Source organism: Meriones unguiculatus, chromosome 18 (genome assembly GCF_030254825.1).
Source record: "Meriones unguiculatus strain TT.TT164.6M chromosome 18, Bangor_MerUng_6.1, whole genome shotgun sequence".
Classification (NCBI taxonomy): Eukaryota; Metazoa; Chordata; class Mammalia; order Rodentia; family Muridae; genus Meriones; species Meriones unguiculatus.
In genome coordinates this window covers 16,424,284-16,449,157 of record NC_083365.1, presented here as the reverse complement: position 1 = coordinate 16,449,157, position 24,874 = coordinate 16,424,284, and the positions used below count along the sequence as shown (strand labels likewise).

Here is a 24,874-nt window from a genome sequence, read left to right as displayed (position 1 = left end):
ACATACATGCTAACCACCGCACTACACCGTGAGGGAGTTTTACAGCCTCATTGCCAGCATACCTTGCTGCTGTCAAGAGTGAATATGCACATGAAAATGCACATGACCCTTGAGGTTCAGGGAAAACTCTAAGTGTGATGAACTTTAAGGGTGATGTGGTTACCACAAATTACACAGGCATGGCTTAATAAACTCTCCTTCTTCTGTCTTTTAAAACACAAATATACATATACCAATGCAGAGGGGACACAAACACTCTCCAGTGAAAGTACTAATTGTACATGCATATAAACTCTAGGTTAAAATATGGCCAGAAGATAAGAGTTCCTACAGAAATTTAAGTCCTTCTAAAGACATTTCCTCCACATTGTTAGCTTTTCTTAGGTTTCTTCATAAGTTCTAAAATTTCCTCCATACCAAAAAAAGCACTTCTAAACACTTCTCTAAGCAACATTTTCTTAACCTTAGTAAAGACTTCAAAAGATTGCTGGCTTGTGGACTCACTACATGGACCTGGCTGGCCTAGGACTCACCATGTAGACCAGGCTGGCCCGTGGCTCACCATGTAGACCAGGCTGGCCCGTGGCTCACCATGTAGACCAGGCTGGCCCGTGGCTCACTGTATAGACCAGGCTGGCCTGGAACTTGTGGCAATCCTCCTGTCTCTTCAAGCGCAACACCAGGCCCAGTTTCAGGGAACTTTGGCTGATGGAAGGTGTCCTTGAGATGTCACAGATGTTTATCTGCCTGTGTTTCCCGACTGTAAGAGCCTACACTATCATGAAGAACAACCCGTATCCACAAACTGCTGAGTATTGAGCAAAAGAAACGATATTCAAACACTCTTACTTCAGTTACTGTCTTTTAGTTCTGGGACTGAAAATAGGATTTTGTTGTGCTAGGCAAGTTTTCTATCACTAGTCTACACCACCAGGCCTGGGGAGCCTCTTCAAGTAAAATATCTGAAATAATAAATGTGTAACAGATTTTTTTAAGACATTACCTGCTTTTTGCACTCTGTCTCTCATGCATAAATAGTGCAGCTCTCCTGGAGAATCACTGCACCAACCAAGCTAGATATAAGAGAATATGCCATCTTTATCTGTTAGCACGCTCTGTGCTTTCCTAAGCATGGTCTTGCTTTGAAGATGTTTCACCCCTCTTTAAAGCGAGGCTGTGAGCACTCTGTGAGAAAGGCAATGGTACCACTTTTTGGCCAGTGATGGGAATTACAAAGCTCCACCTTGGGGGCACACCTGCAGACCAACTCTGCATAGAATTTCAACACTGATGCTGTTAATCTTAATCTAAAATTACTATTAAAAATACATTAGTGGAATATATTCTATAAAACTAGATATGAAACATTCTTAAATTGGATGTTAAAAACACCCCACACAAGACACACACACACATATACACACACATATACACACACACACACATAGAGAAAGAGAGAAAGAGAGGGGCAGCCTAACACTTAGATCTCAGAAAGCAAACTTATTGAAAATGCAAAAAACACAGAAAGAGTTTTATAGCACAAATGAAAAAAGTTTGAGATAACCACAGTAGCTTTTCTATTCTAGAAATGCGAAAACATTTAACATGTGTCAGGTTACAACCCAGTTCAAGGCAGCATTCCCCGTGTTTTCGTTAACTAGCAAGCCCAAACTCCAGCCCACGGGTGGTGTCTGTCACCTGTTGTGCGATACTCTCACAGTGCTTGAGCTCCAACTCAACCTCCAGCTTCCTCAGAGCCTCCTTGACAGCGAGCTCCTTCTCCTGCTGATCCTGGCAAGCCTGCCCGTCGGCCGGGACCGCTGCCTCTGCCTTAGAGACGGCAGCCACCTGGTCGGTCTGGCTGCCGTGGTCTGAAGTTGCCTTCCTCAAAGCCTTTACACTGTGATTCACTTTGGACCACCACTCCTTTTCCAGCTGCTGAATGAGTTTTTGTCTGCTCTGTTTTTAGAAGGAATGAGAAACAAACAAACAAACAAACAAACAAAAAAACACTGGAATGAAGTAAAAACTAGAATTAAAGTTACTCAAAAAAGCAACTACAGGTGTACTTAAAACCTTGGCGTTGGGGACAGCCCCGACACTGCAATGCAGTTGTCATCATAAAGCTCAAGGTCACAGTCTCACAAATTATCTCATGCTCCAGGTAGGTTTCCAATTCCGCACAGTGGGTGCGTGTGTCCTGCCACAGCCATTGGATACACATGACAATTACTATGTAGTACTCAGATAAGGGTTAAAACTTAGCCCACAAAAATACACTCTCAAGCAACACTTGCAATTTTCTCTTTGGCTTTAGCTACGGAACAGAATTAGCATGAAGACTTAATTATAGCATTAAGCGTAGACTACCTCAGGGTCAGTATGTACTTAGAACCTCTGATTCTGCTGCTGTAGAGATGTCACAACAAAAACTAACACAATTGTTTGCTACTGACTTTGAAGTTTCTTCTCAATAACACTTTCTACAAAGCCAGCACTGAGTTTACGTTGAGCAGTATAAAAATAGTCTCACTGACTGGAGCACCCTGGAATCTTACTCACTATAAACTATGGTTTACCAAGTAGACTGCACCCAGAGGGAGGCATTATGGTGAGAACCTCTTCGTGATTTCTCACTCTCAGCAATGCAGTGGCGTGGTCTAACTAGTCTTAGGCAAAACTATAAAGTAGCCAGATGGCCTTTCCTTTTTGCTTGTTCCCATCTGCTGAAAATCTGGAGTTCTGCAAGTACTTCCTGGCCACCAAACTAACAGAATAGGCAAGCTCACGGCAGAATCTAGCTTAAACAAGCTAGAACTCTGTTTTTGTTGTTGCTTTTATTTCTAAGTGTTTAAGATCATACTCTGGTCCTTAAACTTCTAAGAAACTAGGTAGGCAACATGCCTTTAACCCCAGTACTTGAAGGCAGAAGCAGAAGAGTCAGCTAGCCTAGTCCACATAGCAAGTTCCAGGCTGCAAAGTGAGATCCTGTCTTAAAAAGGAGGCCGAAGAGAAGACAGGTACCACATGCTGGTGAGACAAAGGGAAGCCATGCACACCACGGGCAGAAGGGTTAAGCTCAGTTCAGACACTGTGGAAACCAGTGTGGAGGTTCCTCAGAAACTGAAAACAAAGCTATGAAAAGGCCAGGCCAGGCCACTCCTGGATGTTTACCCAAAACACCCAAGACAGCACATGCCAGAGACACTCACACAGCCATGTTCACTGTCTTGCTGCATATGACAGCTACCTATAGACTCAACCTAGATATCAGCAGCAGGGTGACCAACAAAGAATGCAATTTACACACAACAGCATTCCCCTACTCATACAGAACCAAGTTACAGCATTTGCAGGAAAGCAGATGCGGCCGAAGATTAAGGACACCCAGCACATCAAGTCAGTCTCAGAAAGATAAATAGGTTATCTCTCACCTGTGGGTCTTAGAATTCATAAAGGTGCATACCATCCAGTGTATGCAGGCAGCATGAAAGTACAAGTCAGACCGTGAGGGAACAAAAGGAACTAAAGGGACGGGCAAGGAGAGGGAAGTCAAGCAGGGCGTGGCGCTGGCTGCGGAGGCCATTCTTATACTAACATGAAAATGGCCTAAGCAACACACTATGCTTTTCATTAACTAAATTAATTTCTTAAAGTTTGTGGTGCTGAGTCTGCCCATCACTTTTCTTCTAATCCAATACATGAATTATTTCTGTCTATAACTACATAATTAGAGATACTGGTGTAGACTTATTCCAGTCATTTCAGAATAGGAAACTAGGCCATAGTTCCATTTCTAGGAATGAAAGAAATACCCAAAAAAAGTATCTCCTGAATCTGGATACAGATCGTGGAGTACTTTTAAAAAGTCAAAGTGGTATGACGGGTGCTGACAGCCAGACTCTGAGACACACAGATGGCTACTTGCTAACTAATGATAAGTCCCAAGTTCAGGAAGAATGATCTAGAGTTATTAATAGAGTGACCAGAAGTCATGTGTAGTGTCTCGTTCCTTTAATCCCAGCATTCAGGAGGCAGAGGCGGGCAGAGCTCTGTGAGTTTAAGGCCAGGCTGTTCTACAGGGCAAACTGCAGGCCAGCCAGGGCTGGGAAAAATAAAATAAATAGAGTGACCAGCAGCCACTCCGACCAGCCCCTTTCTTCCAGTTCTCCCGGTGAGCTCCAGGGACGTCACCTCTTTCTCGGCCTGCTCTTGTTCTTTCAGCCAGTTCTGTTTCTCCGTCTTTAGAGTTTCGTGGTACCTCTCTTCGAGTTCTAGCTTCAGTCTGCCTACACATTCTTCTCTGTCTTCCAAAAGCTGTTTCTGCAAATGAAAAAGTGTCTCTGGAGTCTTAGCGGTCACCAAGTTAAAATGTTTCAGAGTGGGTGGAGGCAGGGTGAGGGCTTCAGGGTCACTCTTGTCTTCATAGCAGATTCAAGGCCAGTCTGGGCTACAGTGTAAGACTGTCTATAAAAAACAGAAGAGCACACGTGGCACGAACCTTGTCCTGCTTATTGCATAAATTCTGTGTGAGCTCCCTACCTAACACTCACATCAGAGATTGTCTCCCTATTTCAGTACTTATATAATCACTGAAAGCTAAGGTCTCAACTTCTAAGCAATTTTAAGTCCTTTGTAACTCTGTAACTAACACTACCTAACACTGCTCCTTTCAAGAATTTCCCTGAGTGACATGTACACATGGCACGCTTTCCATCATGTTGGTCTACTGAAATAGAACCAAAATGTCACATGAATTGAACACCCTATCTGCTCACCACTGCCATTTGCAATATGTGATGGAAAACCTTGCTTTAAGATGCAATATTCAGAACGTCTAGACAGAATATTTAGTCAAGGTTCTGCATCTAGTCTCTAGCTTTGAATCTTTCAGACTGTGGCCTGCAGGCTGGTCCAAGCTAGCAGTCAGACCTCCAGGACAATAAAATGACAATTGTCTACAGGGAGCACAACAGGTGTAAAGGGAAAGCCATTAATGGCACACACTGCGCAGCACTCATGGCCACTGCTGGCACGCTGGGTGCGGTGCTCACGGCTGCTGAAGACACACTGTGTGCAGCGCTCACGGCCACAGGCAACTGCACTCTCGTGCACATACCCACAGACACACACACATACACATAATTAAAAAATATAAAATAAACCATAAATTAAAATTTTTAAATGTGATTTCCCCCCAATCTGGTCACCCTCTCTACGGAGATTTTAATAACAATTTCGATATTTTTTAATTTTGTGAGCTGAATTTGTTTGACATGACCAAAGAAGGCGGCCTCTATCAACACTCTGCTAGTGTGAATGATGGAGGCGTGAGAAGGAAGCGGCGGGAGCAGCCTACCTTCTGCTCCTGAGCCTTTTCCACGGTCTTCCTGAGAGCGGACTCTAGCTCACCCTTCTCTCTGCACACTGCCAGGTAACACTCTTGCACGGCGGCCATCTCCTTGTTCTTCTTATCAAGGTCAGACCTCGGAGACACAGAAGTGGCAAGTAAGGGAGTGTGTGCACACACAAGCACACATACACAACTTCTGCATAACAAACTACTTCCTCTAAGTTCCTGAGGAAACAGGCAGCAGAGGCCCCTATTACCTGAGCTGTGACTGGGTCCCCTCGTAGACTTCGAAGAGCTGCTGCTTCTCCACAGCGTGCTTCGCTAGAAGACTCTCTCGGATCTGGGCCTTCATGGCTTCGTGGTGCTGCTGGTAAGTCCTCTCACACCTAGAGAGAGAGGGGCGCTAGAGCTATGCAGCACCAGGGCAGGAGGGACTGTCCGGCCGGCCCACCTGCCTGCCCCCTCATTTTTCATTAATGCAAATTATTATTACATCAGACTGCTTCCCCCTAACCAAAATCAAGAGTAGTTAATTTAAAACCAGTGGTCTTCACAGGAATCTTCACACTTTTCTTTCTTCACGTTTTTAGAGAAAACTGGACACTTGGGTGTGAGAATGTCCCAGGACTTCAGACAGAAGAGTCAGCCTGCACTGAGGTCTGCCGCTTATAAAGAAGTAACTGTTTAAAGAGGTAACTGAGAAACGGTCCCCAAATTCAAATCAAGCATGTCTAATACACAAATACCAGCGGTGTACGAACTTACAAGTCATCTTCCAACGGGCTGTTTACAAATCTCTAACTCTGTGCTCGGAGGACAAAGCCCCTCCGTTTCCCAGATGAGCCTTCAGAGACGGCTCTCGTAGTTCAGTGAACTGCAGTTGTGACAAGCTAGAGTTCGCCTTCCTCATAACACTGTCAGTGCTCCACACTGTAATTCAGGACGCAGGGGCTAACCTCTGCCGATCGAAGATCTCCACAGGGACAGTTCACTCCATTTCGGGGAAGGGGAAGGGGGCTCCAAGGGTTAAAGCCTGGGCTCTCCAGGGAGCTGTCCCAGGAGAAAGCACTGGGCACCGACACAGACTCACCTATTGACCGCCTCCTGCTTGTCTCGGTCGAAGTCTTGCACCATCTGCCTCATCTGACTACACAAGTCCTGGTTTGTACTCCTCAGTTTTTCTTCAGCTTCTCTAAATTCCTGGACACAGAATGAAAGATTACAGGAAGGAAACACCACACGCACTCATCAGTCTGACATCTTACGGCCCTGGGCCTTACAACACGATCTGATACGATCTCTCCTTCGTAATTCTACAAAAGATAAAGCATTTTCACACCTTAGTAACACAGACGAATTTCTGTGTAAGTAGTATTCTAATAGGTAAGTAGCAATTCTAAATCTTGTATTTGTTTTGAAATGCATTAGATGAAAATATTTAGCCATAAGTATTAGCTAATTGATACCTTAAAATTAGTCTTAGAATTCAATAATAGTCATCTAAACAAACAAAGTTTTACATTTGGGCTAAGAGAAGAGCAAACCTATTGGTCAGGTTACCACGTGGAACAGGAATGACTTCACCTTCTAATAAATAATGACTTCACCAGGAAGAGAAACCGCAGGAACCCACAAGTCCATCTGGAGCCATGTCCACCTGCTACCGTTGCCTGTGTCTGTTCTGTAAGTCTGAGCTACCTCTGCAGTCAAAAAGGCCATCAAACCCCTCATTAAGGCCAGGACATTTATTCACCTGATTCTGCTGTCGTAAAACTTGAACTTCATTTTTCAGTCGTAGAATATCTTCTCTGACAATTGCCTCAGAAGAATCAAGCCATAACTGATTAGGTGTTTTTTCAGAGATATCTGTTTTAGTCTGAAACAGATAATGGTTTCAAGTTTAAAATAAAACAAAGCAAATAAACATTTACATTTTGCAATAATTTCATTTAGGAAAAAAAATGTGCTTTGGGTAGTGCAATGGTTTTCAGTTACTGAACGAGAGGGGAAGGAGATGCTAGCGATTCTTTCACCTGCGTTCTGTGGTGCGCCCAGAGTGGAACCTGTTCGTTTATGTAACTCTGTGTCCCCTTCCATCTGAACGTTTCCATATTTAGAAGTTCCTTACTCTCTAACAGAGAATCAATACGTCTAACCACTCAATTTCCGAAAGTACCTGAAATCTATCCCACAATGTTATGTGGTCACAATCATAAGAAAACTAACACAGACTGTTCCAAAGAGGGGCACTGTTGCCTGACCACATGGCCACATGGTTAACAGGCTTCCTCCACCGCTTTGCCAAAGGAATTTCAGAGACTGTGAGCCCGCGAGATAGAGAAATGCTGCAGGCAGAGCTCACTGGGCTATTCTGGTAGAATATGGGCACACCAGGAGGCTAACAGAAATTTAGACAGTGAAGCTGGCTCTCTGGGTTTCAGCTGGCAACTGGACCACAAGGCCATTTGTGGAACATTCTAGAAAAGAACCCATTTACATTCTGTTGCGCCCTGAGAATTTGAGTAAGGCTAAATTTGAAAGCAATGGACTAATCTGTGGGAATCACTCTGAGGAAGACTTTTTCAGAGATCACAGCATCTGGGCTGAGGAATGGTTACTGCTCACAGACTCTGTTCTCAGTCAAGTACCCAGCGAAGAGCAGGTGAAGCAGAAAGATATTTAAAATGTGCACCTTGGAGAAAGGAGTGTGAACAAACTTAAAGCTGCAGACGCAGCGGGTGTGGGAAAAACAACTGTAACTGTTAAGATATTATTAGATGGACCTCACACTCCTCACTGAGCGTGTCTGAGTTAGGAGTTTAACTGAGCGTCAGAGGTAAATGTTATGATTAAAACTGATGTGTCTGTGTCAAGCTGAGAAAGGGTGGAAGGAAGACTGTTACACTGAACCATCAACTTCAAGGTGTCTAGAGTCAGGAGCTGACACACCTCTGGATGTGCCTGTGAGAACCCCTGGACAGAGGTGGCGACAGTTGATGGACCGCAGACGGGGAATGAAGTAAAAGGAAGAGGAAGCCAGGTGACTGCCAGCGCACAGCTCCCTCTGCTTCCTGTGATGGCATCCGTGACCAGGCACGTCACCTCTCCTACCAACTCCGTCCCTTCTCCACCACGATGAGCCATACCCTTTAAAACACACCCTTCTTAAATTGCTTCTTGTCAAGGGTGGTATACAGACCCTGTATGTTAGGGCTGATCCCTCACCAGCCACCTTTTTTCAGGACGAATGTGCACACTCACATGAGCACACATATACAGAAGAAATTTCCTGGGGATCAGACACAAAAAGCTCTCTGTCTTTTGTTTACAAAGAATTCAGTATATGGACTCTAACTGTTGGTAGGTCTTCCTAAGACCTTTCCATATTCTATCTTTAATACATATATAATATATTTTATATGTTTATTGTATATGTGTGGAGGTGTATGCGCACGTGTGTATGTGTGCACATATGTGCAATGCCCAAAGAGTCCACAGGAGGGCATTATATCTCATGAGGCTGCCCAACAAGAGAGCTGGGAACCAAGCTCAGATCCTCTCTCTAACCCCACTACATTCTGTCTTAACCACACAGTGGGTCAATTGGAATGAATGGCACCTATGATCTACACTCAGACTCTGCCTAAGGCTGCACACGGCAGCCTTCTAATCTCTACCCTAGATTAGCCTGGAAATACCATCCAACAGCAGGCTTCGACAGCTTGTTTCGTTTGAGACAGGCTCTCACTGTGCAGCTCTGCCTGGCCTTGAGCTCTCTATGTAAACCAAGCTGGCCTGAAACTCAGAGTTCATCTGCCTGCCTCTGCCTCCCAAGACTGGGGCTAAAGGTGTGCACCAGCACATCCAGCTGAAGCTTTAATAGAAACAGTTTTGGGTTTTTTGTTTTTTTTTTTAATGTAGATGTGTGTGAGAATTCTGTAATTTTGGATTCTTTAAAACACACACACACACACACACACACACACACACACACACACACACAACAATACATACCCCCACACTTGGGATTAGAACAGTTAGTTTTAACCCCTGGTGTGTGGCTATGGGACTGCAAACACCAGCTACATATATGTTGTTGCAAAGTGCTACATTGTACATGGCTCCACAAATCCAAACTACCTTTCAAATAGTAACGTGTGCCTTATACTTCTATTATCAATGAATGCCACAAAATCCAACACATCGTATCTTTTCAAAAACAAAACTGAATAGCAACTGTTTCCTCTCTCTCCACAGACTTCCCAATGCTTTTCAATCATGCTTTCTAACTTCACAGGCTAATTGAAAGTTCTGTAATAATGATTTGGGAAAGAAGAGTCCACGCAATGCTCGAGGGTAAAGCACTCATCATGTCATATACTACAGTCCAAACTTGAATGTTTAACGAACACAAACCAACTTTCTTTTATAGTACCAGAAGTTACTCTACAGGAGGGGGAGGGGGAGGGGGAGGCAACAGTCCCACTCAGCTGCAAACACTGCTGACTACAGTATTGATTGTTATGGTAAGGGATGTCCACGTGTGCAATGGTGACACAAATTTCATGGGGTAATCAACTTTTTTTATGACACAATAACTGGCATCTTAGAACACCTCACATACTTTGACAGGATTTGTTAATGAACAGGACTCCCAGCATAAGAACCAGGAGATAAAAAAGCAATAGTCACATTAAAACTTACTTACCTTTAGGAGAAAAGGAATATACTCCCTGCATCCCTTTTAACCTTCTATATCTTTTTCTTAACTATCAATTCATTTCTGCATTATTTTTCTTAACTGTACAGATGGTGAGTTTGTGAGAAAGAGGAAAAAAAGTTGCTCTCAAGATCTAGTCAGCTGGGCATGGTGGCACATGCCTTTGATCATAGCGCTTGGGCAGGCAAAGGCAGGTGGATCTCTGTGAGTTCCTCTGTGAGTCCTCTGTGAGGAAAGCCAAGGTTACACAGAGAAACCCTATCTCAAAAAAACAAAAGCAAAAACAAAAACAAACAAACAAAAAAAAAAGTCTGGTGACTGGAGCTCCAGCAATAACCCTGACCCATCTCAGTCATGTAGCGTATCTTCAGTTTCCTGCGGCTGACTGATAACTTAAGATGGATCACAGACTGCCCTTCATTTTCCTCATCTACACACCTGAGCATGGGAGCACACTCAGGGGCATAGACAGAGGATTACAATGTGAAGGCTAGTCTCAAAATTTAAAAGACACAACTCAGAAGTATCAGCCAGTGCTATATACCCATTTCCTCAGAGACCAGCTCCTGTAACAGGGCAGGGAAAGCTCGGGAGCAGAGTCTCGAAGGGATCTCACTAGAGGGTTTGAAGGCATGGCTGTCTCGAGCCAACCCTGACAAAATGCCCACACCCTCTTAAAATGTATTCCTCTCATTGATACCCCAACCAAGGACCATGCATGGTTATAACCTAGAACCCCTGCACACATGTAGCCCATGGCAGCTCAGTGTCCAAGTGAGTTCTCTAGTAAGGGGAACAGGGACTGACTCTTTGACCACCCCCACCCCCATGGGGAAGCACCCTTACCAGGCCACAGAGGAACCTGTCCTGATGAGGCCTGATAGACTAAGGTCAAATGGAAGGGGAGGAGGACCTCCCCATCAGTGGACTTGGAGAGGGGCATGGAAGGAGATGGAGGGAGGGTGGGATTGGGAGGAGATGATGGAGGGCGCTGCAGCTGGGATACAAAGTGAATAAACTGTAATTAATATTAAAAAATTAAAATTTTTAAAAAGCTAAAAAAAAAAGGATTCCTTTCATTTGTGAACAAAGAAATTGCTTAATTGGCATCTCATTTACTAGGTGCCAAGAACAAGCCAAAATATACCCTATCAAGTGGGTTTTTTTTCTGGAAGCTTTACTTCTAAGAGTCAAATCAACCCCAGGAAATCAAGAACTTTACTTACATATACAAAGCGTAAAGGTTCTCTATACTGTCTCTATACTGCATGTTTCAAAGGGGCTTCTTAACTGTACAGGTTCCACAGACCTCACCTCCATGCCTTTGTCACCATCCTTCGACTGCTGGGGAGCTTCCGCTGTTCCACGGCACTCTTTGAGGTCTCTCTGTAGCTGAGACACCAGATGCCGCTTCATAGAGTTGCTATTCAGCAAGCGCTGAACTTGTGTCTTCAACCTCAGGATAACCTCATCCTTTGAAAGCTCTTCATTTGGGGCTTCTTGCTGTGCACTGCTGATGGGGAAATGTTTGGCTTAGCATTAAACCAAGTAACAAATCAAACACGGTTATTCCTTAAAGTCCTACCCACATGGTGATCATGTTTTTACACCTTTACAGTCACATCATTTTGAACCAAGTTTATTTTCAACACTTTGCTTCTTTGTTTTCAGGTGCCTCATATATGTTAGGCAAGTATTCTAACACTGAGCCACCTGCAAACTCTGCTAAAGAATTTGGGGGGCTGGAGAGATGGCTTGGTGATTAAGTGAACTTGTTGCTTGGCCTCTTGGTGGGTCACAACCATCACACTCTAGCTTCAGAGGATCTTGTGCAGGCACTCAATGTATTGCACACACAAACATGCAAGCAGAACACTAATACACACAAAACAAAAACAAGTAAGTTGGAACTTTGTCATATACAGGGATATCACCTTTGCACAAAAGTAAGTTCATTCAGACACTTCCCTCCTTAGTCTTTCTGCCTAGATACAAGCACTTTAACTCTGACATAGTTCACACTTGTGATTTTTGGTATGTGTCATGCTAACACTGAACAAGGCAATACAGACATTGAGGAAGAAAAAATAGCAAACATCAGCTATCCTAACCAACATCTACTGTTCTCTTCCAACTGCAGAGCAACTAGAAATCTAAAACAAAAACCATGCTAATCTAAACTCCTTTCTTTCCTCTCTCCCTTTCCCTTCCCTTTCTCTGCAGTAATAAGGGCTGACCCTACTGGTCTCGTGCATGCTCCCCAAATGCTCTGCTGCTGAGCTGTAGCCAGCCTTTAAACTCAACTCTATTTTCAATAGCTTAAGGCTTAGAATGAGTGTAATTTTTAAAGTAATTTTAATGTGTGTGTGTGTGTGTGTGTGTGTGTGTGTGTGTGTGTGTGTGTGATATGACAGGACCTCTGCCCTCATGAGCTCTCAGCAGCTATGGCTGCCTATATAAAGGACCTACACAACCCAGCCACAAAACCTTCAACCTACAGTTTGTCCTGCCTGCAGAGTGTTTTGGGACTGGAGCCTAGTACAATCATCATCAGAGAGACTTCTTCCAGCAACTGATGGGAGCAGAAGCATAGTTCCATAGTCAAACATTAGGCAAAGCTCAGGGAGTCCTAAGAAAGAGGGAGAATAAAGGTCGGAGGAACAAGAGTTGAGTCAAGGACACCACAACAACATGGCCCACACAATCAATTGACTGGGATCCATAGGGGTTAGAGAGATCAGGAAGCCTGTGGGAGTCTGATGTAGGCCCTCTGCATCATATATATATATGATTATATATATATATATATATAGCTGACTAGTTAGATGTTCTTGTGGGACTAATAGTGGCAATCAGGGCTATCTCTGACTCTTTTGTCTATTTGTGGGACCCTTCTCCTCCCACTGGGTTGGCTCATCCAGCCTGGCTGTGATGGTATGTGCCTGGTCGTATTGTAGCTTGTTATGCTGTGCTTGGTTGAAGTCCATGGGAGGTCTGTTCTTTTTTGAGGACAGGCAGGGGGTGGGGAAGGTGATGGGAAGAGGAGGAAGGGGAAACTACAGTCAGGATGTAATATATGAGAAGATAAAAAAAAGACAAAATTAGGAGGAGATGAGGTTGAGTGGTGGATATGAGAGGAGTTAGGGAGGAGTAAGGATGAAAATGATCAAAATATACTGTATATATTGTTTTAAAGAAAAAGAGCTGCAAAGACGAAGCCAGTCACCATTGCAGCAGGAAGAAGAGGGAGTGCTTCTGAGGTCCCCACTCTTTTAGCTGATGGCTTCTGGGGAGAGAGTCATTTTCTTTAAGGGTACTGACCCTGGTACATCCATGCTTCAGTGGATGGCCCTCCTCCCTGAGGTCCCCACTCTTAGCTGATGGCTTCTGAGGAGAGAGTCGCTTTCTTTAAAGGTACTGACCCTGATACATCCATCAGCAGACGGCCCTCCTCCCGAGTATACGGCCAGCACAAATTAGACTCAGTGGGTCATTTACCACAAAAACAAAACACAACAAAAATACAAAGCAACAAGATGGAGTGGATCTAGAAAGCACTGTGGGGAGTAGAGAAGACAAATATAATCAAAATATATTGTATGCAAGTATGAAATGCTCAATAGAAGCATCTTTTTTTCTTAATTGAAAACAGTCATACAAGTTTCTAAACTACAGTTTCATAGTGGCTAGTACACACTCTAAAATCACAGACATTGGGTAAAAAGTAAGGACAGCCAAGTAAGCCACAGGCATTAGTGATAATGTAAACATATTGGTTCATTAATTTTAGCAATTAATACAAGATGTTAATAGAGAGGCACGGGAGCTGAGTATAAGGAACTGTGTAAAATGTCAATCTCCATTTCCAAAATCTTCTAAAAAAAGAAAAACCCATCTAAAAAAGAAATAATGATATCTGAATTAAAGTTTTCACTCTTGAAATCGAAAGATTTCAGATTATTTAAATGAAATGTTAGACTATCATGTATGTGTGAAGAGAGAATGACTCGATCATTAGGTTAATTTATTTTTAACAATATAAACAAAGCTCCTTAGGATGGATATATTATATACACACAGATTTATAACAATATCCATAAATATATTCTGCATGTGTTTGCATAAATGAAACCTTGCCTATTTAAGTCGTTTCCATTTCTATAGGGATGTAACTATCACAGATACAGCTATGTAAGAGACATAACAGATAACAAAGCACTCTGCTATATGATGTGATGAACCATGAGCACTCAGTTTACTCAGCTAGCAAGGGAGGCCCCCTGGTTCCTCTTCTGACGGAACACAGGCCACTGAGATAACACACTCTGTACTCTCAGAGGAAGCCAGAGCAGAGAGCAGAGAAAGTGCTTATGAAATAATTTCTCTCCTTCCTCTAAAGGAAAGAGTCTTGGGTGTTGACCACACTGCCCAAGCATCAGAGTACCCTATGGAGACTAGTTTTCTGGAACCCAAATAAAACTGTAGTCTCTTCTAAGGCCTGCTGAGAAGACCAAAGGAAAGAGGCATTCCCTTGTTAAATGTTTATTGTTTGGGCTTCGCAGCCAACTATAATAACGGAGAGGAAGCCGTCTACAGGCTGTGTAGATTTAGCCTCTCAAATCCCATCCATGTAAAACAGAACATTGAAGCTAAACCCTTCACTAGGCAGCAGCCCACAGGGTGGTGATTGGCAGCCAAAGCCGAGAGCCGCTGATTCCTGGGGCAATGATCTCAAAGCTGCTCAAGTCAAGAAAGAAAGTAACTCACACTGGGAAAATTCGCTTCCTTTCATTCAACAAATCAACTCACTCCTAGAAAACACACCTTTCTTCTCTCCTATGTTCTTCAAATTTGCTACGAGAATGCTTCTCAAGAACGGGTAACTATTGACCTCTGTTGGGTGAGCGATTCCAAGCTGCATGCGTCCTCTGGATGTTGCACTTAGCGGATGGCTTTCCTAGAGCTCTCACCAACTACCCGCTCCTATGCGGTGATTCTCCACATTCTCAGGTGAGTGAGTCAGTCATTTCTTTGTAATAATGATGAGAGGCCTCAAGTCTATTAGCTACAGGAACACACTTTAGAATTGCTACATTGTGGCTATGAATGTTATATAAATAGAAATTAAAAGAGTAGCTAGGCTTGGTGGTACAGGCCAATAATTCCAGTTCTTGGGAGTCCAGGACAACATTGTGTATTTGAGGCCAGCCTGGGATACACACCAATAGCCTACCTTCAAGGAACAAAACAAAAACCAAACAAAAGGTACACGAGGTAGAATCTGCCTTAACGGATAAAGATATGTCTACCGAGAGAGCAATGCGCTTGCATTCATTCATCACTCGGTTCCAGGGCCAACCACAGCACTAACTAAAATACAAGTAGTAATAAACTGGAGAAAAATATTTTTTAATGAACTATCTTTAATCTTCAGCATAAGAGAGATAAAGAAGAATGAAATTTAAAGTAAAAAGGCTTGACTATCGTATAACTGTGAACAAGCAGAAAATTAAGCCGGGCCTGAGGAGTTTTGAGTTCAAGTCCTGGTGGTACCTGTGACACCTGAGCCAAGTGATTCACCTCTCTCTGCTCCAGGAAAGCCAACATTTGTCATGAGACTGAGGATCAAAATGCTTTATAAAGGATGTATTGCACTCAAAGTAGACTAACGTAAAATCTGATCAATGGCATATTTTAAAAAATCATCCATAAAATAGCTATCATTTTTCAGTACTTAACATAAGTGCTAGGACATATTCCAGGATAGTCACGTTCATTATCTATTTTAATTATCACTTGAAGTTCCAAGAGAGAGCAAGCCTGATAAAAGCAAGTTAAAAAGTTGGCATAAGACCATTTATTAGCAATAAAGGGCAAAGCTATAGTTTAAACCAGTCTGGATCTGAAGCCTATGCTCTCTCACTAGCCCTTGAGAATTCAGTGACAAAAAATGAGGCATTCCCAGAAAAGTGTTTTCTGATCACATGTAACTTCAAATTATAAGTACCTAAGCATAAAAATAATAAGATACTTCTTTGGCATTCACCAGCCATAGTGGAAGCTTTGTTCAATATCACGTAATAAGGTCCAAATACTCCTATTGAGAGCCACTTTGCCATGCTCAGCTTACCACACTTCTCCCCCAGCTAAAGCTGGCCTGACAGCACTTACCCACACTTCATCTCAGCCATAGTGGCCTCCATCTGTAAACCAGGTAATGGGATAGAAAGAAACCCAGGTCAACATGGCCCTAGGAAAGAACCTGAGAATCTTTCCCACCAAAAAAACGTCAGTCTAGTTAGTTCCACTATTTTCTTCTTTGCTCTCCTCCAGGCATAGCTGTTATCTGTAGTGACAAGAGCCCCAGAAGAAAAGACACCCAGGTAAATGGAACCTTACTAAGCTAAAGAATAGCATCTTCCCTTGCAGTATCACCTCATTACTTTAGATTCCAACCGACTAAATCTTACTCTAAAACTGTAATGGCAGCGTTAAAATACAGTCTTCCCGAAGGCCTTGGAGAGCAAACTTGTCAGGAGACGTAGGTTTGTGCTTGGTTGCTTACTACTTGACACACCTGTATTAAACAACAATGCACTGAAGACTGTGGGCACAGTCAGCGGTGATGAAGCCAAGTGCTTTCAAGAAGCACCTTCTTCAGAGGTCAGTGATGCAGCACTTCCTTAGAATGAGCAAGATCCTGGGCTCTTGCTTTACCTAAACCTAATCTGAGGGTATTCCATCGCTCATCCCTAACGCCAACCAGCAGGGAGAGTGGATAAATCCTCTCACGGAATATGTCAAACCTAGAACTGACTAAACAGCATTTCATTGTTCACTGGGTATGTCTCCTTTCATCTGGCCAAGAAACTTCCGACTCCTTGGGGAAGGGACAGTTTATACTGGCTTTTTAAAAGACTATTTCAGGACCTCACAGAATACCTTCCACGCAGCAAAGATGCAAAGTTCACCAAGTGTCTAGAGCATCCACTGAGTGCCTAGACTCAACTATGTAACTAACTCTTCAGCCCTCTCCACTCTCTCCCCATCCCTCTTGCCCATGTGACTGAAAAAAATATCTACAATAGCAGTGGCATGACAGAACCTCTGTTTTAAAAGTGAGATCTCGGGGCTGGAGAATCAGCTCAGTGGGTAAGAACACTGGCTGCTCTGGCAGAGGACCCAGGTTCAGTTCCCAGTTCCCACATGGTGGCTCACAGTCATTCCTAACTCCAATTCCAAGGGATCTGATGCCACCTTCTAACTTTCTGTGGGCACCAGCATGCAGGCAAAACGTGCATTAAATAAATAAATAAATAAATAAATAAATAATCATTTAAACTCTCAGTAAGGTTCCAAGGAAAACGTAACACTACTGCTATGCTTATTTTCTCACAGATGACTGATTAATGCAAAATACCTATTTTTAACACACAAGGCCAACACATTACAAGTAGACAGTCACCTAAATAGCTCACACATACGTAGTCGGTATGTCTGTGCATGCATGAGTGGAAGACGTGTGTGGTGCGTACCCGGGTGTGTATACATGTGTGTGCCCACACTTGTGCATTAGGTGTCCTGTTCTATCACCCTCCACTTCCCTTGAAACAAGGTCTCACGCTGAACCTGGAGTGAGGCTGGTGGCCAGCAATCCTCTGCTGTCCTCCTGCCTCAGCCTCCCACATCGCTAGGATTGCAGGTGCAGGTAGCTACGCCTACCTTTTGAACATATGTGCTAAGGATTTGAACTCAGGTCCTTATGCCCACACAGCAAGCTCTCTTACCCACTGAGCCCTCTCCCCAGCCCCATAATCTGTATATTTTAACTACATAAACCCCTTCTTAGCTTTATGTAACTGGTACCTATCTGCATAATGAGGACTACAAGCACAGTGTGATGACCTCAGATTTCTGTTTGTTTGGATGTTCAGGCATTCATACTTCACTAAGAATTTCTAAGACACAGGGTCCCCTAATCAGGTTTTTATTTTATACATGGTGCCACCTGTGCCCCCATCACCAGCTTTAGTAACATAAATTATTCTACAGTAAACTACTCATACAGTACCTGTTAGCTTTGGATTGTTTCCAATTGGCTTTTTTAATGCCCAAGTGCACGCATGACTCAGTGAGCTCTATACTCGAGTCTCCTTCCGAGTCACCTGGAAGGACTCCGAGCTCTGCAGCAGAGTCATAGAGAGAAATCTCTTCCTTAAGTGCTGTTAATTCCTCCTAGAACAAAATACCAAAAACAACTTTTCTCATTTTCTTGGATAACAAAATCAGATATTCTGGGGTTCAAACTTTAATAATCAGTAGAATGCAGAAAAATCATTCAAATGCATTCTTAACATTCGTTCTAAATCACTTCATAAAGGCCAGTTCCTGCTGTGTGTTCAAATGAATGTATTTCGAATGAATGAAGAAGCAAAGGCAGGCGGTTCTTTCTACAACCTTCTGATTTACAAATCCTCTTAGCTGAGATGCCTCTGGTGTTCTGGCTTCACTACAGCAGAGGATAAAACAAACAGCTCGGCCAGAGCATGCTATGTGTGCTACCTGCCAAAAGTGTCCTATACTCTGCCTGCAGGAGCGTGCTATGCTCTGCCTACAAGAACATGCTATACTCTATCTGCAGAAGTGTGCTATGCTCTGCCTGCAGGAGCGTGCTATGCTCTGCCTACAAGAACATGCTATACTCTATCTGCAGAAGTGTGCTATGTTCTGCCTGCAGGAGCGTGCTATGCTCTATCTGCAGATTCGTGCCTTGCTTTGCCTGCAGGATCAATGGGAGAGCACCTCCTTCAGCAGAGGGAACACTAGAACTCCTCTCCGGCATTTTCCTTACCTTTTAGGAAAATTAAAGTGTATGGAGAATGTGAGAGAATCAGAGCCTGATTAAATATTCCCAACACCTGCAGATGACCTCATCCCTGGGATACACCTGCAGAGGCAGGAGAGACGGTAGACAGACTGACAGGAGGAGGCAGAGGCCTGGCTGTGCAGTTCATCAGAACTGGGCTGGAACACCTAGGTCTAACTAATGGTGGTGTGGGACGAGATCCTGAAAAGCTTCCCTGGCTGGTCTCAAGATGGTCTGGCCACTTTTATTGCACGGAGAGCATTACCCCCGTCTCTTCTGGGAGACAGTACTCACCTGCAGAGCCTTATTCATGCTCTCACTTAGGATGTGGGCCTTCTGCGCTTGCTGCAGCTGTAGCTGTAGCTGAGCCACCTCCTGCATGGAGCCTGCGAGAGAGTCACAGGCTATGTAACTGAAAGGAAGCACGGTGTTCACGCCTACAGGACTGGGACCCACCAAGGCTTGAGGTGGAGTCTGCTTTATTGTTATGATGTTAGGGCCACACAGATAGGCAGCCATGGGAGACCTCAAAGAGATCCACAGGTGCCTGAGATTTAGGGCTCAAGGAGCTCACGGCCTTGGACCCTGTAAGCGCTAAGTGGTGACTGCTGCACCCACAGACCACAGCAGTCATCTGGTGGGCACAGAGGTTCCAGCTCACGGAAGCCAAGAAAGGTCTACCCTTCCATTTCTGCCCTATGAGGAAACTGTATCTTGCTCCTTGTAAAATGCTTCTACTTCCAACATTCCCATCTCCACATAGAAAAGGTGTATATTACAGCAGTATTTATAAAATTTTAGCAAACTACTACTATTTTAAAGATTGGCATTCGTGTGTGTGTGGGTGTGTGTATGTACACCCACCCACTGAGGCCAGAAGAGGGTGTCAGGTCCCCTGGAGCTGGATTTACAGACAGTTGTGAGCTCTATGGGAGCTGTGAAATGGACTCTATTCCTCTGCAGGAGCAGGAGGTGCCCTTCACCTCTGAGCCACCTCTCCATCCCCAACAAACTCATAGTTGAAGTGTACTGAGAGATTCTAGTTCAAAAGGTGGATTGGGGGTTTCTTTAAACGGAGACAGCCTTCTCAGAACACAGCTGGGGGAAGTAATCATGGTTCAAAGCCTTTCACAGCCAAGGAAAAGACTCACCAAGTCATGGCAAGGGGGAAGCTTGATCAATAGCTAAGCAGGGCGAGAGGAGAGCCTAAAGAGAATAGGATCCAAAACTGGTCCCTCAGCAGAACACACAGAGCCACAGGCAGCCTCGAACTTTAGTACTTTCACTGTATAGTTAACCCACACTCCCACACCCTGTACCAGCCGTCTGACTCGCTTACGCTATAAAATGTGACTTGTGTGTATATTAATTAGCTAATAAAAATCCAGACTGACTGTCAACCAGAAATGAGGATAATGTTGTCTATCCCATAGTCTGTGTATCAACTTGACGTTTCACAGCCTTTAACAGCATTTGATAAAAATAATTGGAAGCACCGCCACCATGAAAAGCATAGGAAATGTTTCAAATACCACAGAGGCCGTGCTAGAAATCTTAACAGTGACAAAAATGTAACCCAGTGTCCAGGTAAGTAGCTGACCATTGTGAGGGAATAACAAAACCAAAGTTAAACAAAATGACAGAACTATTTAATCGGGCAACTACCACGAGATCGAATAGTCAAAGGTGGCTGAGAACTGCATTTTTGGAGCGGAGCGCCACCTGGCATGTGAATTCCTTTCCTTTCCCTTTCAGGAAGCAGTTTCAGGCTCCACAGCACCGGTTGGGAGGAGGAGGAGGAGGAGGAGGAGGAGGAGGAGGAGGAGGAGGAGGAGGAGGAGTGCTGGTGGTGGTTATTGGATTGTATCCTTGCCTGTATTTTCCAGATTAAATAACAGAAAAAAACAAAACAAAACAAAACAAAACAAAACTGCGCCTTTAGTATGGAGTGCACATATAATCCTTTCTAAAACAATCTGACTTCTGGTGAACCTTTCTGTCTCCTCTGCTTTTTATACTTCAGGGCTCTGAGCTGGTGAGATGGCTCAGCGGGTAAAAGTGCAATTTGTGTCGGGAAGGGTTGGCAAGACAGCCCGAGTCTGAGCTCCAGAACTCAGGTCAAAAGAGAGGAGCAACTCTGAAAGTCGCCCTCCAGTCTCTACACGGGAAATGGCATGCTCGTGCAAGCCCACGCTCCTACACACCTCATAAAAATAAGTAAAACTGTAGTTCAGGGAGCCAGCTGTACACGTCACAGGGGTCTCTGGGGAACACCCCCAGCACACGCACCTGACTGCAGCAGGTGGGCGCACTGCTTCTGGCTGTCCTCGAGGCTCCTCGTCAGCCTGTTGATGAGCTCAGTCTTCTCTAACTTGACTGCTTCCTGGTTCCTCTCCAGCTGCTGCACGTGATCCCTCAGACGTGCACAAACATTTTCCTAAGCAGAAGAAAAGTTGGCAAGTCATTTTCACGACCAGTGTTAGGAGAAAGGACACTGTCAGATGACACGGGGTTAACCTGTGCACAGGATGAGAACGGGGTTAACCTGTGCACAGGATGAGAACAAGAGAATACGTGACCTGAGGGAGAGGCCCGGCTAACAGAGAACCCCGTAAGATACTGTTATTCTAAACTCAGTTCTATTCATGCCAAAGGAAATAGGTTACAGTCCTGTTTGCATTTTATGCTGTGTTAACATGTATATACACAAATGCAGGAAAACCACTTTGAGTCATGAAATCCATATCCTCAGACAAGGAAACAGATGAAAACATGGAAACTCTGTTCTGAGCAGCCAACGGCTCATTCTATCCAGGGCAGCCAAAAATAATCTTTCCCTCCTGAGTTTCTCTTAAATTTGATCTGTTTTTCTAATATTCCTCTTTCTACCTTTTACACATCCTACTTGTCTCCCAAAGGCATCTCTGCATTATGTTGTGCATAAAAGGCATTACGATGAATACTTGAAAACTTAATGACAAAAAAGACACAGTAATTGTTGAGTGTGCCTATACGAGGATATATAGAAAACAGACACTGTGGGAGAAGGATCAGTATGCCTACATACATACATGGAGAGAGAAAGATACTGTGTATACAGCAGACATTTCTTCACTAAGAAAACATAGAGTTTGGAGCCCAAGTAGAAGAAACCATCACTGTAACAATCATCACGTCTCAGCTAAAAGCTGCTCAGGCTGAATGTCAATCAAAGCAGGAGAAAGGCGGCAGATCAGTGTAGCAGCAGTCTGAAACTCCCTGAGAAAAGCAGTAGCGAGAGCTCTGAAGTAAGAACACATGGGCCTTTGAGACCAGATTTCCTGACAGCCTGAACCTCAGTAATGCTCTTGCCATGGATACAGGGATGCCCGAAATACAAATAAAATGGAAATACCCCTGTGCAAAGGAAAAGGGCACTGAAGGTTTTCACCTGTGAGCTGTGTATTCTATGTCATCATACAGCTATGTTGGCTTTAAATTTCTCTACCAGATTTTTAGCAAAATGAAGCTTCTGGAAAGCAGTCCATGTTTATTCAGCACAGCAAAGCTCTCGGCATGCTGCTGCTGTTGTTCCCAGGCCAGCTTGGGAAGCACAGGTCTAGCGAGCCAGCAGGACGTGGCTGAGGCATGATGAGCTAACAGGAATGCAGCACAAATGCTCATCATGATAGGGTGGCAAGGCGCCCCATATTCTAGAGGTCTCGGTAGTTTTGAATTGTTACAATCTGCCCTATGCAGTCTTTTCTACATAGAAAACATGATGTTTAAGGAAAGCATGAAGTTAATAATACGCTATAGCCCTGTATTTCTCCAATTTCACTAGGTACACAGACATTCAAAAACCTCGGAGTGTCGGACCTGCACGCCTCCCATTCTAAGCAAGTAGGCGGTCTCTGGGCTGAATTCTGTCCTTCAAAATACAACTAGCAACCTTTCATGATTTAAAAGAAAAATAAGCCTAAAGAACTTTCTAAATCTAGCATACTTAACAGGAAAAGCTGAAACTTTTCCACGAAGAGGAGGACCAGGGAAGATGCCCCTTCTTGCCTTTGAGCACCATGTTATTAGTTCTTGTTAAGAAAATGAAATAAAGGGAATACAAGTGACAAAAAAAGACAGCAAAACTCTCTTTGTCCATGAATGACATGATCTACTACACAGAAAATCAGAAGAAGGGAAACCCTACTAAAACGAGTAAGCGACTACAGAACGCAGCTAATGGGGGGGGGAGCGCTTTCCTGTCTACCACAAAGAGCAAGTAGAATTTGAAATTTAAAAAGTCATGGCATTTACAATACCACTCCAAAAATGGAGAAACTACACAACTCTGACAAAATCAATAAAGAACTAAATAACTGGACAGAAATTCTACGTTCACGATAAAAAAACTCACTAGCATCAGGATGTCACTTGCTCCCAATGAGTTCCACACATCACCATCACGTTGTGAGGATACGAGAGTCACGCTGTGGAATGAGGGGACTAAGCACAGGGGGCGGGAGGTGAAATCATGGGAAATTCTTTACCTTTCTCTCACTTGTGGTATGAATCTGACTTTTGTAGCACTCTTCCAATTAGGAAGCAATTGGATTATACAGATCAGATACTAGTATTTGACTCCTTATTACAAACCCTGCTGAGCCAATTCATAAGAAGTTTACAAAGGACATACCATAAACACCACTCCCAGGGTTGGGGGATAAGACACAGTGGTCTGGAGTCTGAAGCCTACTCTGCACAGAACCAAGATTCTGTCCTATCTTCTAGTCTAAGGCCCCTTTTCTGGAGTGGTGATGGCAGGCATGGGATCAGAAAAAGAAGCCAGAGGCACAGGCTTTGAGTCATTACCCGTCCTGCAATCACCACAGACTGGAAGGAACTGGTTGTAAGAGAGTGGGCTGAACCTGGGAGGTTGTCCTGAGAACAGTTTGGGGCTGTGCCAACATTTGTACCAGCCATTTCTAGAAGAAAGGTTTCCAAACCCACTAGAAATTCTTCCCACCTGGTCCCAGTGAGAACATGTCAAGTAGCGGAAGCAATGCTCTTCAAACATTCCGCAGGAGCTGATAGATTCCAGCTTCCTAAATCGGCCAAGGGCTGCTGACAACTGTGTGATACCACTGTGTTCCCCAAAAGCAACATGAACAAATAAACATCCTAAGATAAAACAGCAACTGACGTCTACCTAGATAGAAGGTCACTGAAATGTACAGTTTGAGCCTGATTAATTTCAGTGTGATGTCTTTTTATAATGGTTTATGTTAAAATTAAATAAATAAAAATTCCTTAGACAACTGGCAGAAAAAATAACAAAAAAGTGCACCCCAAATTCCAGCTAAATTTCTGCAAAGCAGACCCTGAACAGGCACACCTTTATTTTTTCCCATCCCTCAAAAGCCTCCATTATGACCAAAGTCATAATATTTTCTATGTAAAAAGAAAAGAACAATAAACTGAATAAAATACATAAATACACATACGAGTAACACGGACTGGGATGAGGTGGAGGAAGGCTGGCCTCACCGGCCCCAAACCCAGACAAATCGCCAGCATCCCAGAAACGGAGCACGGTGGGGAAGGACCACCGCCCCAGCACTCAGAAAGCGAAGCAGAAGATCAGAGGTTCAGACTCACCGCTGGCTACAGAGCAAGCTGGAGGACAGCTTGGGCTACATGAGATGAGGTCATGAATAAAATAAAATATATAACACAAAATAAAAACAGTAATGGAGTAAGAGGTTACACAATTACTCTGCCATAATGGGTCTACCAACCATACATAAAGGTAGAGTCGGCCATGCAAGTCAGAGATAGCAACCCGAATCAGAGGGAATTTGGGGTGTGGGAGGTTTGTCATACCCTCATTTCTTGGGTTCTTCCCTTTTTCTCTTGGGCTGACTTAGTTCTTAAATTATATTAGGGGAAATTCATCCTG

At 43.8% G+C, this 24,874-nt stretch overlaps 1 protein-coding gene across 11 annotated transcripts in view; it reads right to left on the bottom strand.

Moving 5' to 3' along the window:
- The window catches only part of Cep152 (centrosomal protein 152), a 60,423-nt gene that overhangs the window by 17,908 nt on the left and 17,641 nt on the right, over window positions 1-24,874 (bottom strand). For 10 of the 11 annotated variants that reach the window (XM_060372034.1, XM_060372037.1, XM_060372041.1 and 7 more), the window contains 10 exons: window positions 21,229-21,376; window positions 19,234-19,325; window positions 18,145-18,308; window positions 11,388-11,586; window positions 7,107-7,229; window positions 6,444-6,553; window positions 5,611-5,739; window positions 5,360-5,486; window positions 4,195-4,323; window positions 1,699-1,959 (listed from right to left, as the gene is read on the bottom strand). In XM_060372034.1, the coding sequence (XP_060228017.1) occupies window positions 1,699-1,959; window positions 4,195-4,323; window positions 5,360-5,486; window positions 5,611-5,739; window positions 6,444-6,553; window positions 7,107-7,229; window positions 11,388-11,586; window positions 18,145-18,308; window positions 19,234-19,325; window positions 21,229-21,376 (1,482 nt within the window). The remainder of the gene's footprint in view (window positions 1-1,698; window positions 1,960-4,194; window positions 4,324-5,359; window positions 5,487-5,610; window positions 5,740-6,443; window positions 6,554-7,106; window positions 7,230-11,387; window positions 11,587-18,144; window positions 18,309-19,233; window positions 19,326-21,228; window positions 21,377-24,874) is intronic. The other variant, XM_060372038.1, reaches the window with a different exon arrangement.